At 48.9% G+C, this 17,698-nt stretch overlaps 2 protein-coding genes across 2 annotated transcripts; one reads left to right on the forward strand and one right to left on the reverse strand.

Moving 5' to 3' along the window:
• Positions 1–870: 870 nt before the first annotated feature.
• LOC136451405 (uncharacterized) lies at positions 871–2,835 on the forward strand. The gene is made up of 2 exons (XM_066452110.1): positions 871–1,743; positions 2,458–2,835. Exons 1-2 carry the CDS (start codon positions 871–873, stop codon positions 2,833–2,835), a joined length of 1,251 nt encoding a protein of 416 aa, XP_066308207.1.
• Positions 2,836–13,965: 11,130 nt separating this feature from the next.
• On the reverse strand, positions 13,966–15,929 carry LOC136451422 (uncharacterized). Its single transcript, XM_066452131.1, has 2 exons — positions 15,834–15,929; positions 13,966–14,607 (listed from the first exon to the last, which is right to left on the reverse strand). Exons 1-2 carry the CDS (start codon positions 15,927–15,929, stop codon positions 13,966–13,968), a joined length of 738 nt encoding a protein of 245 aa, XP_066308228.1.
• Positions 15,930–17,698: the final 1,769 nt, after the last annotated feature.

The raw sequence follows: 17,698 nt of genomic DNA on the forward strand, positions 1-17,698 counted from the left end.
TGGAACTAGATGCCGCGGCTCCGATGGATCCACTGGGTCCCGGACGGATCGATCGTGCTGGAGAGCAGAGAGAAGAAATGCATGTGGATCTGCAAATCTAACCGAAAGCGACGCATGTTGGAGATGCCCCCCCCCCCCCCCCCCCCCCCCCCCCCGGCAGATATGCTAAAAGCATGGTGTTAAGTGTGTGGAAGGAAGCCAGGTGCCTCTCCTTTTCTATCTATCCTCAAGCCAGCCTGATCAAGTTGACTCAGGACACCTCCAAATGCTAACATCATCACACACTACACTGCAATCTGCTTTCACAAGAGAACTCGTCAGCTCCATGCATCGGCTAGCTCCCAGTCCCAGCTGCAGAACACAAGCGAAGACCACCCAAAAAGTACAGCTGATGTGTAAAGTAATCTGCGGCTCTCCTGAACGCGCGGCAGGAGCAGACGCCGAAAGGACTCCTTGCGGCTGCACTATAGCCACGGCAGGGGTAGGCGTCGAAAGGCTCCCCTGCCGCATTGTAGCCACAGTAGGGGCAGACGCCAAAGTCAGCTCTGCTGTCATATCTAGTCACTGTAGCAGCATGGTAGTCTGGCATGTCTGTGTACTAGGATTAGATGGGTAGAGTTGTATTTATAGCTTCCCACTACAACTCAGCATAGAGAGCGAGTTCAGTTTTGCCATCTCCTCTGCAGAGCTCCGGCCAACGCTGATGCTTGTGTTGTGTGTGTGCGCTATGCTTCCTCCCTTCTTCTATCTCTAGCCATAGTGTGTGGTCGGCAACGCCGGTGAGCGATCGGCTCACCCGTGTGGAAGATCCAAGGACCAACAAGTGGTATCAGAGCCGTACAAGCGCCATCACCGGACTAACCGCTAGCGATGACGGACAGTTTGGAGATGGGCGACAGCAGCGGCGCTGCTGTGGCTGCCCAGCCACGACAGGAGGTCGTCGTGCGCATGGTGCCGGAGGTTGGCGGCACTAGTTGGCCAACGCTGACTCGCACCAACTATGGCGAGTGGGCGGTGACCATGAAGATCAAGCTCAGAGCCCAACGGCTTTGGAATACTATTGACAAGGGCACCGCCAACAAAGAAGACATGTTAGCGTTGGAGGCAATCATCGCTGTTGTGCCAGCGGAGTACAGGGAGCCATTGGGGGCGAAGAACTCTGCTAAGAAGACGTGGGAGGTCATTGCAGCGATGCGCGTCAGCTCCGACCGGGCAAAGAAGGCGACGGCCCAGCTGCTGAAGCAGGAGTACGCCACCCTCAAGTTCAAGGATGATGAGTCGGTGGAGGACTTCTCCCTCTGCATGCAGTCGCTCATCAGTAAGCTGAGGAACCATGGCATCACCATCAATGAAGACGAGGCGGTCTCCAAGTACATCCACTCCGTACCGGTGAAGTACATCCAGATTGCTCTCTCCATAGAGACGATACTGGACTTGTCCACCCTCACTATTGAGGATGTGACAGGCCGTCTGTGGGAGATGGATGAGCACATGGAGCAGACCACAGCAACGATGGACAGTGACAAGCTGCTGCTGATAGAGGAGGAGTGGGCTGCCCGGATGAAGAAGTTCGGGGAAGCCTCCTCCAGCCACGGTGGCGATGGCAAGTGCCGCGTCAAGACTTCTTTGGAGAAGAAGAAGAAGAAGGTCGACCCTAACGCCTGTCGGCGCTGCGAGAAGACGGGCCATTGGGCAAAGAAGTGCCCAAATCGCAAGCAGGAGAAGAAGGCTGAGGCTCATTTAGTGCAGGCTGATGAGGATGATGAGGCCACTCTCCTGATGGCGACGTTTTGTGCACTGCACGACGTTGAGGTGAAAGAGAAGGGAGAGGTGATGGTGGTGGAAGGGCACAGCAAGGCTCTAAAGGCTGTCAACATCGACGAACCGCACGCCCAAGTCCATCTCGGACGTGTGGGCGGCGGATAGGAGCAGCGGTGGTACCTGGACTCCAGCGTCAGCAACCACATGACAGGCTCCAAGGAAGCCTTCTCCGAGCTCGACGGCAACGTGACCGGCACGGTGAAGTTCGGTGACGACTCAAGGGTGGCGATCCGAGGGCGTAGCACCATCATCTTTAGGTGCTAGAACGGTGAGCACCGCACGCTGACAGATGTAAACTACATGCTGCAACTACGTTCAAGCATCATCAGCATTGGCCAGCTGGATGAGCGCGACAGCAAGGTACTGATCAAGGATGGCATCCTCAAGATTAGGGACTAGGAGCAGCGCCTTCTTGCCAAGGTGAAGAGGTCCTAGAACCGGCTATACCTGCTCGACTTGAAGGTGGAGCAGCCAATGTGCCTAGTAGCACGGCACACCGAGGAGCCATGGCTATGGCATGCCCGGTTCGGCCATCTCAGCTTCGATGCGCTTGGTTGGCTGGAGAAGATGGTCCAAGGGCTGCCCCACATCAAGCAAGCAGGTGAGCTATGTGACAGCTGCCTGGTCGGAGAGTAGAGGAGGCTATCGTTCCCAAAGGCGGCCAAGTATCATGCGGCGGACGCTCTCGAGCTCATCCACGGCGATCTCTATGGGCCAATCATGCCAGCCACAAACGATGGTCAGTGGTACTTCCTCCTACTCGTGGATGATTGCAGTCGCTATATGTGGCTGCAACTCCTACCAAGCAAGGACAAGGCTACGGAGGCGATCAAGAAGTTCAAGGCGCGCACAGAGGCGGAGAGCGGCAAGAACCTGTGCGTGCTGTGGACTGATCGCGGCGGCGAATTCACTTCGGTGGAGTTTGCTACGTACTGCGTGGGTCAGGGTGTGGTGCGACACCACACCGCGCCATACTCACCACACCAGAATGGCATGGTGGAGCTGCGGAACTAGACAGTGGTCGACATGGCTCGATCCATGATGAATGCTAAGAGCATGCCGGCAAGGTTCTGGGGTGAGGCGGTGACCATAGCGGTGTTCATCCTCAACCGCGCGCCCACAAAGGCCCTAAAGGGCGTGATGCCGTTTGAATCTTGGTGTGGGTCCAAGCCGAGCGTGTCTTTCCTCTGGACATTCGGTTGCATCGGCCACGTCAGGAAGACGAAGTGGGTCTTCACCAAGCTGGAGGATAGGAGCACACTGATGGTGCTCCTAGGCTACGAGGAAGGTACTAAGGCGTACCGGCTCTATGACCCATACGGAGGCAAGGTGGTTGTCTCGCGTGACGTCATGTTTGACTAGAAGGCGACCTAGGACTAGGACAGTCCTAGCACGGGGGGAGCTGGCGGCTTCACCAGCACCTTCGTCATCGAGCACTTAGTCATCCACGGTGGTGGAGATGCTGGAGAGGAGGTGCCGACCACTCCGGCAACAGAGCCGAGCGCTCCTGGGGCAGTGCCGAACACTCCGGGTGGGGTGCCGAGCACTCTACGATTGGTGCTGAACGGTCCTGCAGTGGTGCCGACCACTCTAGGACGGGTGCCGAACGCTCCCGTAGCGGAGTTGAGATGTCTTGCAGTGGTGCCGACCACTCCAAGCTAGTGCCAAGCACTCCTACAGTGGTGCCAACCACTCTAGGAGTGGTGACGAGCGGTCTAGGAGTAATGCCGAGCACTGCGGCCAGGGTGCCGAGCACTCCGACGAAATAGGGGACTCCATCGACGCCGATCGAGTTTGCCTCACCTCCTAGCTGTAACACCTCTGGTGTTACGAGCCCGTTTAGCATCGTGATTTAGGCCTAAGATAAATTTTCGAAACGAGTTTCTCACAATTTTTTATTTAAAATATAATTGATGCGATATGAGAATTCTGTGTGACTCGGTTTTGTGAACTCAAATAAACGTCCAAGTTAAATTACTCAGTGCGTAAAGATATTTAGAAATGTCGAACGACGATTCTAGTCAATAGATAGCGAACGGTTTATTCTATTAGATTAAGCATGAAAAGTAACTTTTATGAATAAAATAAAATCCATAAATAAATAGGACGATATATATATATATACTCATGTGTTTATTTTGAGAAGCACGTAACAGACGAGCGATAGCGCATCAGCTCTGCAGGCTTCATTTACTTTTCCTGGCACGACGTACAGCATACTCGTTGCATGGCAATTATTCACTATCACATTTCTTGTCATGCCTCTGCATTGCTCTGCACCCCAGCGTGTCTGTTTGCCCGTGCCCTGTCCTTCTCTCCCTCGCTTGCGTCGTGTCCGATATTTTTATGTGAGCGCTAGTCGCACCGAGCATTCAAGCAGCAGAAGGTCATTTTTCTTTTCCCCGCTCTCTCTCGCGCGCCTGTTTTTCAATGCCTCTTGTCTTGTCTCTATTGCCTGCGCCACTGTCTTTCTCTGTCTCACTGCCAGTTCTGTCGCGTCATCTCTGTGGCACCATGAATGCCTCTGCTGCCATTGCTTGCCTTGCTTGTCTCTGCTGCCATGGTCTTATCCTTGTCTGCCCTGCGTTCGTGTTCAAGTGGAGACCGAGCCTCGCGTTGCTTTTCCCCTCCCTCTTCTTTCCTGCTGTGCCGAGGAGGAGGCGCCCCAGCCTAGGAGCGCCGTCGCCGGGCCACCGTCCCTACTTCTCCCTTTCTCCCTTTTTCCTCTGCCGCTGAGGCCGCTGCGTGAGCCCTACACTCAGGAGCGGCCGCGTTCTCGCTGCCTCCGCATGCCGCAGCTCAACGGCGTCGCGCGTGTCTCCACCTCCGTGCCACGCTCTGAAGCGCCCCGCTACTGAGCTGTTTCGCCCCTGCCGTCCATCATGAGCCCGAGCCCACCACCACCGTAGCCGCCTCCCGTACCTCTACACCTCGCTCATGCCCACCCTGGCTGTCCGGTCAGGCGACTTGCCGCCCTATCAGCTGGCCATGGTTGCATCGGGCTGGCTGGCTACCGCCGCCTGCTGCGTGACGCGCAGGGGTTGGGTGCCACCAGTGGCCATGGCCGAGCCATCGCAAGCCACCGCTGCCGGGCTGGGGCTAGGTATGGGTGGGGCCGACGCCGTTGGTAGCCACCCCTGCTGGAATTGATCTCGCCCCGGCGCTCCTCTGCTCTACGGCCATCGTGGTGTGTGGTCCCGATGCTTGGCACTGCCTTTAGCCATGCCGCGGCCACCTTGGGGTCACGGAGGGACCCGTGCTGGGAGCCAGCCGTTCTATCATTGTCGTGGCGCCCTTCCCTGCCGGACCGACCGTCGGTGAGGCCCGACGCATATTCCTCTGCTCTGCTCATGAAAAGGTAGAAGAAGGACCTTAATGCGAATAGAAACTAATACGGGGTCCTCATTGCACAATACGTGACTCATGTTAATAGGGTTGAATAGTGTCTAGAGTACCGCGGGTTAGTTTAAGGAAAATACAGGGGCTGATTCACAAATGTGCCGCGCCACCTGCCCGCGCTGGGCCATCCTGCCTTGGCCGTGTTGGCTGGCTGGTGGGCCGCTCGCGTGCCCCACCTGGGTTCACCGTGCCACGGGCCATGGCCTGGGCCATCGGCCACGCGCACGCCTGGACCGGCTTGTGTCTGCGCGCCTGGGCTGCTGTTCGCGCCTCGCCCTCCTGGGCCGGACTAGATCCACCTACGTTGGGCCGCGTGTGCACGCTGTGCTGGGCTAGCCACGTCATTATCATGGGCCGCTGGGCCGATTTGGTTGCCGCCGATCTTTCTATTTTTCTAAATGCTTTTCTAATATAGGTTTCTAGTTAACTTGTAAAATCAATATAAAATAGTAGAGGAATCCAAAAATTATGAAACTAATTTTGTTAAGTTCCTAAAATCATGATCTATCTATTAGCGTAATTGGTTCATCTAGTTGGTGTTGTTTTAGGGTTGCTCTAATTATTTTAAAATGCTTAGTATTGTTAAAATGTGAACTTATAGGAATTTCCGTGATAAATCGGTGATAGTGTTAGCTATAAAAATTTCTACAGTAGGTTCCTAGCAATATTAGGTACTCGTTGTAATTGTTGTAGCTCAAGAATAATTAGTTTGCTAGATAGATAATGATGCCATATTTTGAATAATGATTAAATCGATAGAATGAAATAAAGAAACAACTTGGGTTTGTATAACTAAAACAATTGTTGGGAAATAACGCCTTATTCGATAACATTGATATGTAGCCTAAGTATGGTCGTCATTAGAACTAGCTCGTTAGCTTGTGAGGCATGATCGGATTTCTAAGCATTTCGGCTGTCGTTGATTATTTACATCTATGCATTCGCATCAATGCATATCATATAGGTACGATAATGGATCAACAGATCAATTGAAGGATGATTGGAAATTCGAAGATGGTGTAATTGTATTCTCTCTAGGAGATGATGCAATGGGCTTTCTATTCAGTTGATGGTGGATGATCTGAAGATGCAGATACTAACTTTTGATTAAATCTTACCCAGGCAAGCCCCGGTGCATAACCCATACTTTTCTGCACTTTAAATTATATTTGTGCATTAAGTTTTAAGGAGTTGAATGAAACCCACTTGCATATATATCTTTATCCTATGAATCTTACTAGTATGATAGGATCGTGTAGATTGCCATGCTATGGGACTCCGGTAGAAGTCGAGTGATTGCCTGTCACTCGCGAGATATAGGAAATATATTACTATATTATTATCACCTAGAAAATATAAATGGTGGAAAGGAAAATGGTGACCGGGCAGGGATATGGTTTGGGTATTGGTGGGTGTAAGAAGTTGTGTCCTGCAGCCACGGGGCATAGCTTGGTTACACTGCTTTCCGTGTCTGTGTCGGTTAAGGACCGGCTATTGCATAAGGCTCTAGGAAAGTCACAGACTTATTATCCCGAGCACATACTTGTGTATGGGCACTTGGAAGACTTGTTACTCTCTTGTCATGGGTTCTGGCTCTTTCTGGACCGACTGTCAGGGTGGTTTTTGGGTTAGGAGGTCCTTGCACCGCACTGAGTCTGGAACTCAGGGGTGGGAGCTTAGAGTCCTAGTTTGGATGGGGACCTAGACCCCATGATAGGAGGATAGTGGGTTGGTTCTGCTTGTGCCTAGGGTACAAGCGGGGCGTGTGTTTTTGGGGTACCCAGCTGGGGGTATTGATTCGTGAATCACCGGGCGATCCGGTATGGCTTGTCTATGGTTTAGCATCGTAGTAAGAACTGAAAGATGAAAGATGGAAAAAGGAAATCCGATTGCTTACCACCTGCTTGAAAGTAGCACAGGTGCTTACATAGAATGGTTAGTTAATGAACTAATGCACTGCTAATAAAAATCGAATATAAGAACACACTTTTAGTAATGCTATTACAGATGCAATAAACCCACAAGCCAGATAGCCTTGCATATCCTTGAAGTCTTTTCTTTCCTCCTATCGAGTAAGTCTTGCTGAGAACAATTGAGTACTCAGGGTTTTATTTCCCCCTATTATAGGTGACAGGTGGAGCCTAGAGCTGACCTTTGTGTGTGGATTCCTCTTGGTGGGCTCAGAGAGGATTTCCTTTACGCTGCGATCATAGTTTTTATTTATATCTCCCACTAAATGTTTTTATAAACAAAAGTTTTATAATCTGTTGTTGTAGTGTATATATAAATATTTCATCATGTCATAAATAGATGTTTAATTCCGCTGTAACTCTGTTCACATGTGTTATATTCCGCTGTTCAATTAAATTGTTCATAACTCTAATAATATGATTACATTCCGCTGTTATAACAATAAATATTATACTATGATGTTGTATTAAAAGTGATGTAAAAAATGGTTAAGAATGATATAAGCTTTATTCTCTCATTTGTGATCCTGATGGAAAAATGTGGATTTTCGGGTTCTCCCTCGGAGTGCGCCCGACGGAACCTCTAGGATGTCATTCGATCGGCCTAAAGTGGGTGTACAAGGCCAAGCGGGATGAGCATGGCACCATTGTCAAGCACAAGGTGAGCCTCATCGCTCAAGGCTTTGTCCAGCGCGAGGGCATCGACTTTGAGGAAGTCTTTACGCCGGTAGCGCGCATGGAGTCTATCTGATGTAGATAAGGCATGATCTTCTGATAGGTACGATAGCGTCGATTGGTGGAGACTCGACATTCATGATCTAGGCTTCAAACCAAGATTGATTCAGACCCCTGCAACCATTACACCACTGCTCCATTGGTTATCAACCACGCGAACACGATTGACCTCGCTGAGAAGGCTTTCCTGCAGGCGAATCAAGAACACAAGCAAGAATGGGATGAACGCAATCTAAAATTGCAAATAAATATGAGGCTTATGATAACAAGAAGGAGTTCAAGTCTTTATTCAAAAGGACTAATCACCACAGGCAAACAAGATCAAGAACTGGGGCTCTGGTTCACAACAAGCGACCTTGGCGGCACAGTTGCAGCAAAATGACATTTGTTTCACAAGGAAATCAAGAACTAAACAAAACCCAAACCCTAAGGAGAGCAACGGATGCTAATTATAGAGTCTTGGGCGTCACCCCCTGGACGTGCCCCCTAATGGGCCCAAACACAATACACGGTCCAACGAAACAAAAGACGATGTCGTAGCACCCTGGCAGATTCTTGATGCTGACTTATTTCGACGATTCCCGCTGATTCCAAAGGGATTTTGATGTGACACCACTTGCATTGGCTTCCTTATCTAATTATCTTTCCATTCATATGTGGATTGTCGAAAATAGAGCCCGGACGCGCCCGTGTGACCAGTTTTATGATAGACTGGTCCTGCAACGCGAGATGGACTCGAACTTGATTTGGGCCTCCACCTTGGTGACTCGAACTGGATGAGCTTTGGGCCTCCTTCTTGGTTAGGACACCCTCGCTGATCTCCTTGGTCTCCATATGGTTCTCCAAGCATGGTCATATGTATGGAGGTCATGTCCTCATCATCCACCCTTTCTTGACAAAAAGTCGTCCTCGGCGTCGATTTTGTTTGAAGTCGATCCTGCACAACATGAGGACAAACGAGGTTTACAAAATAATGGGAATGGATAATGTTGTGAGAAAGAATATGACCACATGTTTAGGTTTGTAGCATGTCTTGTCCTACAGACATGTAGTCTGCTCGATAGAAAAAAAACACGATCTTTGCCAATACTATCCTACAAAAGATTAGTACTAACAAGAAACATATGCTCCCTTTCTTTGGATTCCACTTGTGTTCGAAAAGCAAAACTAGAGGAATATGACATAACAACAGTATTGATTTTACTATCCTCTAGTTGATCATTACTTTGCACAACAAAAGGAGAATTCATATTACTACGAACGTATACTCGATGTATCATATATTATCCTTTGTTGCTATATTTGCCAATAACATGATATGTATGTTTAGAAAACCAAGGCAAATCAACATATTTAAAAAGGCTCTCCTCCAAACAATCTAGGTTACACAAAACATCAAATTCAATGTAACCCAAAGTATGTAAAGAAGACAACAGTTTGAGCTCATCAATTTTAGTAGCAATATGAATAACGTGTTTATTTTTAGCATAAGTGGTTGGTTCCAAAACATGTAAAACTGAAGCATCATCAACCAATTCATCTTTATCACAAGGAACATCAAGCAAATTATCATAGGACAAAGATAAATCAAGAGAGGGTTCCACTAACAATTGCTCTATGATAGCATGGTTTGTGGAAAAATTTAGTACATTAAAACAATTCTCACCTTCCGTGAGTATAGTACCATGGGCATTACCTGTGTTCTCAGCAGAAGTAATAGGTGCATAATGAAGTGATGGTTCTAAATTTGCATGAGGTTGTGAGATCCTCATTTTCTTCCATGTTATCCTCTCGCTTATGTACATTATCCTACAGAAGGTTAGTCATAGCAAGAGGAATAATAACATACTCTTCCTCTAAATAGTGCACCTCAGCATATGAAGTCAAAACAGGAGGTGGATTAACAAAGGTTTCATGCATAAGGAGTTTCATATCATTCCAAGTTTGAGGTTTATCAGAAGGATCTAAAGACTCCCACCAAGATAAAGCAGAATATCGCAAAACACTAGCTGTATTTTTTACCTTCCTCCTTGGACACATAAAGCGAGTAGCAAATATGTTATCTATGGTAAATTCCCACTCCATGTACTCATCGGCACCTATACCATCATAAGTCGGTGGATACGAACAACATGTCATTGTTAGAATCAAACAAGAAAACACACAAGTATGTATTTTCCTATCAGCTACTATAGGATGTGGTCAAGGAGTAAAGTCACACACTCTCAAGCGTCTTACCATGGTCTTACAAGTGTTCTTACCAAAGCAATAGGCGGTACAATCAGTCAGTGACTGTGATACCACTGTAGCTTGAGTGTAACAGTTGCAAGGTGAACCTGTACTTGGTTAGAAGAAAGTGGAGCTTGAACAGGCACAATATAGTAACAAGGAATAGCAATATTCGCAACTGAATAGCAAAGCTAAACAAGTATCCCGAGTACTTGTCTTAGTTGCTGGTCTACTCACGTTCCAAGTACCAGATATATCAAGTGATGTGAACAGCAGGAATATGATTAGGAACATGGTGGAAATCAGCACACAAACACAGCTCAAATGGCGCACTCTATGTGCTCCTCTAGATATTGTTCCACTTTTGCCCCTCTCTTTTTTTCCCTATTTTTGGGGCTATCATTGTATTTTTGGGATTCTTTGACTTTTTATTTTTATTTTTTTGATATTTTTTCACTTAGGAGCACAAAAGAAGTAACCACAGAAAATATGAGCTTAAACAAGTGAAAGGTGTGGCCTGTGGAAAATTCAGAAGACGTGCTCAAAATTGACAAAAAGCTTGTGACCACGAAAAGAGGATCTTATGACCAGTTTTTGGCCAAAATAAAATTTTCTGAACCCGGCAAAGTGGGGGACGGACGGATCTGAAATTTTTAGATCAATTTTGATATATGGAACGTCGAAATCTGAGTTCGTATGTGAAAACTAGACTAGTTTTAAGAACTGACTCCGAATTAGAGGATAAAACAGGAACAATGCGCGCAAAAGTTGTTGCGGTGGCTATGGATAGATGCAAACAGTGAAGACAAGTGTAACAAATTAGATGGCGTGGACTAGGGTTTGATGGATACAAAGGACACACAGCAAGACTTGAAGGTGTCACGGATTATGATGAAAAAACAAAGGGAAAGACTCAAACTGGACTCAAAAACGATCTAAAACCAGCAACCAGAACTTGCCCTAGGATATAAACTCAACAACACAAAATAGAGATGAAATTGCACGGCACAACGAGGCTATAGGACAGCGAATATGTGGCGGTGTATATTTTTTTTGCTTTTTGTGGACTATAGGTAATGCCAAAACAGTAACAATCTAAAGGGGAAAACAAAGTTATACCTAACGGGCAACAAGATCTCTGATACCACTTGATGTAGACAAGGCCTGATCTTCTAATAGGTACGATAGCGTCGATTGGTGGAGACTCGATGTTCACGATCTAGGCTTTGAACCAACATTGATTCGGACCCCCACAACCGTTACACCACTGCTCCGTTAGTTATCAACCACACGAACGCGATTGACCTCACCGAGAAGGCTTTCCTACAAGCGAATCGAGAACACAAGCAAGAATAGGATGAATGCAATCTAAAATTGCAAATAAATATGAGGCTTATGATAACGAGAAGGAGTTCAAGTCTTTATTCAAAAGAACTAATTGCCACAGGCAAAAAAGATCAAGAACTAGGGCCCTGGTTCACAGCAAGCGATCTTGACGGCACAGTTGCAGCAAAACGACGTCTATTTTATAAGGAAATCAAGAACTAAACAAAACCCAAACCCTAAGGAGAGCGATGGCTGCTAATTATAGAGTCTTGGGCGTCACCCCCTGGAGCGCCCCCTAATGGGCCCAAACACGATACATGGTCCAACGGACCAAAAGACGGTGTCGTAGCACCCTGGTAGATTCTGGACGCTAAATTGTTTTGTCGATTCCCACTGATTCTGATGGGATTTTGATGTGAGACCACTTGCATTGGCTTCCTTATCTAATTAGATTTCCATCCATATGTGGATCATCGAAAATGGAGCCCAGATGCGCCCGTGTGACCAATTTTATGACAGACTAGTCACAGAACCCGAGATGGACTCAAACTTGATTTGGGCCTCCACCTTGGTGACTCGAACCGGATGAGCTTTGGGCCTCCTTCTTAGTTAGGACACCCTTGTTGATCTCCTCGATCTCTATATGGTTCTCCAAGCATGGTCATATATATGGAGGTCATGTCCTCGTCACTATCCGACTGCTGCTGGCTTTGGCAGCAGCGAAGGACTGGCGCGTCCATCGCCTAGACATAAAATCAGCCTTCCTCAACGGTGAGCTAGCGGAGACGGTCTTCGTCAGGCAACCTTTGGATTTTGCCATCAAAGGAGCAGAGCACAGGATGCTCCGACTGTGTAAAGCGCTCTATGGGCTACGGTAGACCTCATGAGCGTGGAACACCATGCTTGACGCCACGCTGGGCGAGCTTGAATTCATGAGGTGCGCAACCGACCATGTGCTCTACACACGGTGATGGGGAAGGAGGAGCTCATTGTCAGCATGTATGTGGACAACTTGATCATCATCGGCCCGCGCGCGGAGGACATCGACAGCTTCAAGCGCGAGATGGTGGCTTATTTTCGAATGAGCGATCTCGGCGCGCTCTCCTACTAGTGTGGAGGACATCGACAACTTCAAGCGTGAGATGGCGGCTTGTTTTTGAATGAGTGATCTCGACATGCTCTCCTACTACCTTGGCATCGAGGTGAGATAGGGAAAGGAGATGCTCATGCTCGGTCAGAGCGTTTACGCCTCGAAGCTGTTAGAGCGGAGCGGCATGGTTGAGTGCAAGCTATGCGTGACTCCGATGGAGGAGCGGCTAAAGCTAATAAAGGCTAGTACCACAGCGAAGGTAGATGCAACACTCTACCAGAGCATCATCGGTAGTCTACGCTACCTAGTCCACACGAGGCTAGACATTGCGTTCGCCATGGGCTATGTCAGCCACTTCATGGAGGATCCCCAAGAGGATCACTGGGCCGCGGTGAAGCGGCTACTGCGCTATGCCAAGGGGACGATGGATCAGGGGATCGTCTCCCCCCAAGACCGGTGGAAGTGGGCTACAGCTCACTGTGTTCAGCGATGTAGACATGGTGGGGGACATTGACGAAAGGCAGAGCACCTCTAGCGTGCTTGTCTTCCTTAGGTCGGCTCCAATCTCATGGTTGTCGCTGAAACATAAGGTGGTGGCGCTGTCCATGTGCAAGGCAGAGTACGTGGCGGTGGCCACAGCGGCATGCCAAGCTGTGTGGCTGTGCCAGCTACTGGGCGAGCTGACCAGTGTGGAAGCTCATCCACCAGCACTAATGGTAGATAACCAGCCTGCCATCGCCCCCACGAAGAATCTAGTTCTCCATGATCGAAGCAAGCACATCGACATCAAGTTTCACTTCCTTAGGGACTATATCGATGGAGGGCAGATCATCATCGAGTTTGTCGAAACTGGTCGACAACTCACAGACATCCTCACAAAGTCGCTCGGCCGTTTTCGATTCATAGAGCTAAAGAAGATGATCGACCGTTCAAAAAATTGACATCCTTCACAACGTAGGACGAGGTCTTCTGCGTCAGAGATGGCCGTGGGCCAGTAAAAACCAGCTCGGAAAGCTTTGCCGACCAAGTTTTTGGAGGCCATGTGATTACCATAGGAGCCAGCGTGTATTTCAAGGAGTAGTTTTACACCCTCTTCTCGGGTGATGCATTTCTACAGTATCCCTTCCTTGGCGCTTTTCCTCATCAAGTTCTCGTCTACTAGCACGTAACGCTTGCTGCGATAGATGAGGCATTCAGTTTTAGTCTTATCGATGGGTACATCAGCGCTGATGAGGTACTTGATGAACTGTTCCCTCCAATCTACGGCCAACGAAGGTACTTCAAGTACTAGCTGCTCGGTGGGGGGAATTTCTTGAACTTCCTTCTCTTCTTTACTAAACGGCATAAAGAGGTCTTGAACGAAGAACCCAGGCGGAATTGCAACGTGAGAAGAGCCTATCTAGATAGGTGGTCGGCGAGTTGATTTTGATCTTGTACCACGTGGTGGTACTCGATACCATAGAACTTTCTTTCGAGTTTTCTAATCTCGGTGCAGTATGCGTCCATCTTCTCATTGGAGTAGGACCAATCTTTGTTGACTTGGTTGATGACCAGCGCAGAGTCTCTGTATACCATGAGGTGTTTGATGCTGAGCTCGATGGCTATACGGAGTCTGTGGAGACATGCTTCATACTCCACGGCGTTGTTGGAAGCTAGAAAATGAATTCGGAGGACGTAATGGAGCTTGTCCTCAGTTGGAGTAATGAATAAAATGCCATCACCAGCACCGTTGATATTGAGGGCGCCATCGAAATACATCACCTTGTGCTCGGGGCAAGCAACGGGGATGGGCTCTTGGATCTCGGTCCACTCAGCGACGAAGTCAGCCAGCGCATGTGACTTAATGGTGTGCCTGCTTCTTAATTCTATAGAATAAGTGTCAAGCTCGACTGCCCACTTGATGATGTGGTCATTGGCCTCTTTGTTGTGGAGGATGTCCCCTAGAGGGAACTCGGTGACCACGGCGATCTTGTAGTACTCGAAGTAATGGCGGAGCTTGCGTGACGTGGCCAAAATGGCGTATAACATCTTTTGAACCTAAGGGTAATGAGTTTTAGACTCGTTAAGAACCTCATTGATAAAGTAGACCGGATGTTGCACCTTATAGGCATGCCCGAACTCCTCGTGCTCGACGATGATAGTTGTGCTAATGACATGAGAAGTGGCGGCGATGTAGATCAATAGGGTTTTGTCTGGTTGGGGCGCCGTCATGGTCAGAGGCTTTGTTAGAAACAACTTGAGCTGCTCGAAGGCCGTATCAGCCTCCTCCGACTAGGAAAACGCTTGGAGGCCTTGAGTAGTTTGAAGAACGGTAGCCCCTTTTTGTCGAGGCGTGATATAAAGCGGCTAAGAGTAGCCATGCACCCTGTGAGTTTTTGTATATCCTTTACGTAGGTTGGTCATTTCATATTGGTAATGGCGGAGACCTTGTCGGGGTTGAGTTCGATACCACGGGCGCTGACAATGTAGCCCAGGAGTATGCCGGATGGAACTCCAAAGATGCACTTTGAAGGGTTCAACTTCCATCTGTATCTTTTTAGGTTGGCAAAAGTTTCTTCGAGGTCAGCAATGAGATTATTAGTGGTTTTGGATTTGACGACCACATCGTCGATGTAAGCTCCGATGTTCCAGCCTATCTGTTAGTCAATGCATGTCTGGATGTCTTTTTGGTAGGTTGCCCCAGCGTTTTTGAGTCCGAAGGACATGGTGGTATAGCAATACGCACCAAAAGGCGTGATGAACGACATTTTAATCTGGTCGTCCTCTTTGAGGGATATCTAGTGATAGCCGGAGTAACAGTCGAGGAAGGAGAGGAGTTCGCAGCCAACGGTGGAGTCTACAACCTCGTCTATCCGAGGCAGACCGATGGGGTCTTTAGGGCAGTGTTTGTTGAGGGCAGTGTAATCAACGCACATCCTCCATTCTTTATTCTTCTTTTGAATGAGGACTGGGTTTGCCAGCCACTCAGGATGATACACTTCTTTAATAAATCCAACTGCTAGGAGCCATTTTATTTCTACCCTAATAGCCTCCTTCTTGTCTGGCGTGAATCATCGGAGTTTCTTCTTGATCAGCTTGGTGGTCGGCCAGACATTCAAGGAGTGCTTGATCTTCTCTCGTGGTACCCCCGGCATGTCTATAGGTTTCTAAGCAAACACATCAGTGTTGGCACATAGGAAGGAGACGAGCGTGCTTTCCTATTTGGGGTCGAGAAGTGCCCCAATCTTGATGGTCTTGGTAGAGTCATCGAGGCCGAGACTGACCTCCTTTGTTTCCTTGGACTTGGCGGAGGCACGAGGAGGCTCCAGCGCTAGGATCTCTAGGTCATCAGCGGGCACTGTCTTGGCATCGTTGACCATGCTGGCCATCTGGATGGAGAGGTTGTGGCTTTGGTGAGGGAGAGACTCTCTATTTCGTAGGCATAGGAGATGGAGAGGTTGGCCCATAGAGCCAGAACTTCTGCAAGCGAAGGCATCTTCAATACCAGATAGGCCTAGTGCGGTTAGCCATGAACTCAGCCAGAGCTGGCCGACTAAGTATGGCGTGGTAGGCGGTGTTGAAGTCGGCGACGTAGAAGTTGATGTGCTCGACACGGAAGTTGCTAGTCGTGCCAAATTGTACCGGGAGGGTGATCTCTCTAAGCGGTTTGGATGTCCGGCCAGGTACCACGCCCTAGAAGGAGTCAGAGGGAGTGAGGTCTTCTATTCCAAGGCCCAGCTCCATTAGGGCTCCGGCGAAGAGGAGGTTTAGGGCACTTTTGCCGTCGATGAGCACTTTCCTAAACAGTACTTTCTTGATGGTTGCATAGAGAACAAGGAGGAAACGCCCTGTGTAAGGGATGTCCGCCCATTGGTCAGCCCTGCTGAAGGTGATGGGGACCTTAGACTAGGGGCGATAGCTAGGGTTGGCGATAGCATCCTCTGTGTTGACGGCGAGCACCCGGCGGCGCGGTGAGCTTTCGATCTCTTCTACCCTCGGTGGTGGCGGGGCCCCCGAAGATACTGGCGACCACTTTGTCGTGATCTTGGAAGGCGTTGTTGTTGTCCCTAGGTGGTCGGCGACCTCTAGCACCGTCGTCAGTTGTCGCCGTCCTTCTTTTTGGTCTAGGAACTCCTTAGCCAAGCCAAGGCAGTCATTCATCTTGTGCTTGCTATTCTTATGGAGGCGGCATAGTCCTTTGAGGATCTTCTTGTACTACTCGTCGTAGTTACGCTTAGCGTAGGGTTCATCAACTGGTGGTGATGATGTGGTCTGGTCGACGGCGGAGATATTGACCAGCTTTGGACCCTTCTGGCCGATCATGGCCACTGTCCAGATGGTGGCCGCGGTCGTCGTAGTGGCTGATGAGGACATGACACCCATGCATATGACCATGTTTGGCGCATGGTATGGAGGGGTAGGAGGCTAGCAAGGGTGTCAAGTCAAGAAGGAGGCCTGAGGCTAATTCGGTTCGAGTCCCCGAGGTGGAGGCCCAAAGCAACTCAAGTTCAAGACTGCCTCGGCCTCCAGGACCAGTCTGCCTTAAACTAGGTCATCTAGGATGTATCCAAACTCCTGTTTTCGACGATCCACATATGGTTGGAAAAAATAATTTGATAAGAAAGCCAATCCAAGTGGTCTCACATCAAAAGCCCTTCAGAATCAATGGGAATCATCGAAACAAGTTAGCGTCCACTAGACCAAAAGATGGTGTCGCAGCACCCTGGTAGATTCTGGACGCTGACTTGTTTCAATAATTCCCATTGATTCTGAAGGGCTTTTGATGTGAGACCACTTGGATTGGCTTCCTTATCAAATTAGCTTTCCAACCATATGTGGATCATCCAAAAAATGGAGTTTGGATGTGTCCTGGGTGACCAGTTTAAGGCAGACTGATCCTGGAGGCCGAGGCAGACTCGAACTTGAGTTAATTTGGGCCTCCACCATGGGGACTCGAACCAAATTAGCCTCGGGCCTCCTTCTTGACTTGGACACCCTTGCTGGCCTCCTACCCCTCCATACCATTCGCCAAACATGGTCATATGCATGGGTGTCATGTCCTCATCAGCGGTGGTCACCGTGGCGTCGTTCATTAGGGGCACTCGTCGCTATGGCGGGTTGGGTGGTGAGTGCTCGCATCCTTGTTGAA

The sequence above is a fragment of the Miscanthus floridulus genome, chromosome 1 (assembly GCF_019320115.1).
Source record: "Miscanthus floridulus cultivar M001 chromosome 1, ASM1932011v1, whole genome shotgun sequence".
In the NCBI taxonomy this organism is placed as follows: Eukaryota; Viridiplantae; Streptophyta; class Magnoliopsida; order Poales; family Poaceae; genus Miscanthus; species Miscanthus floridulus.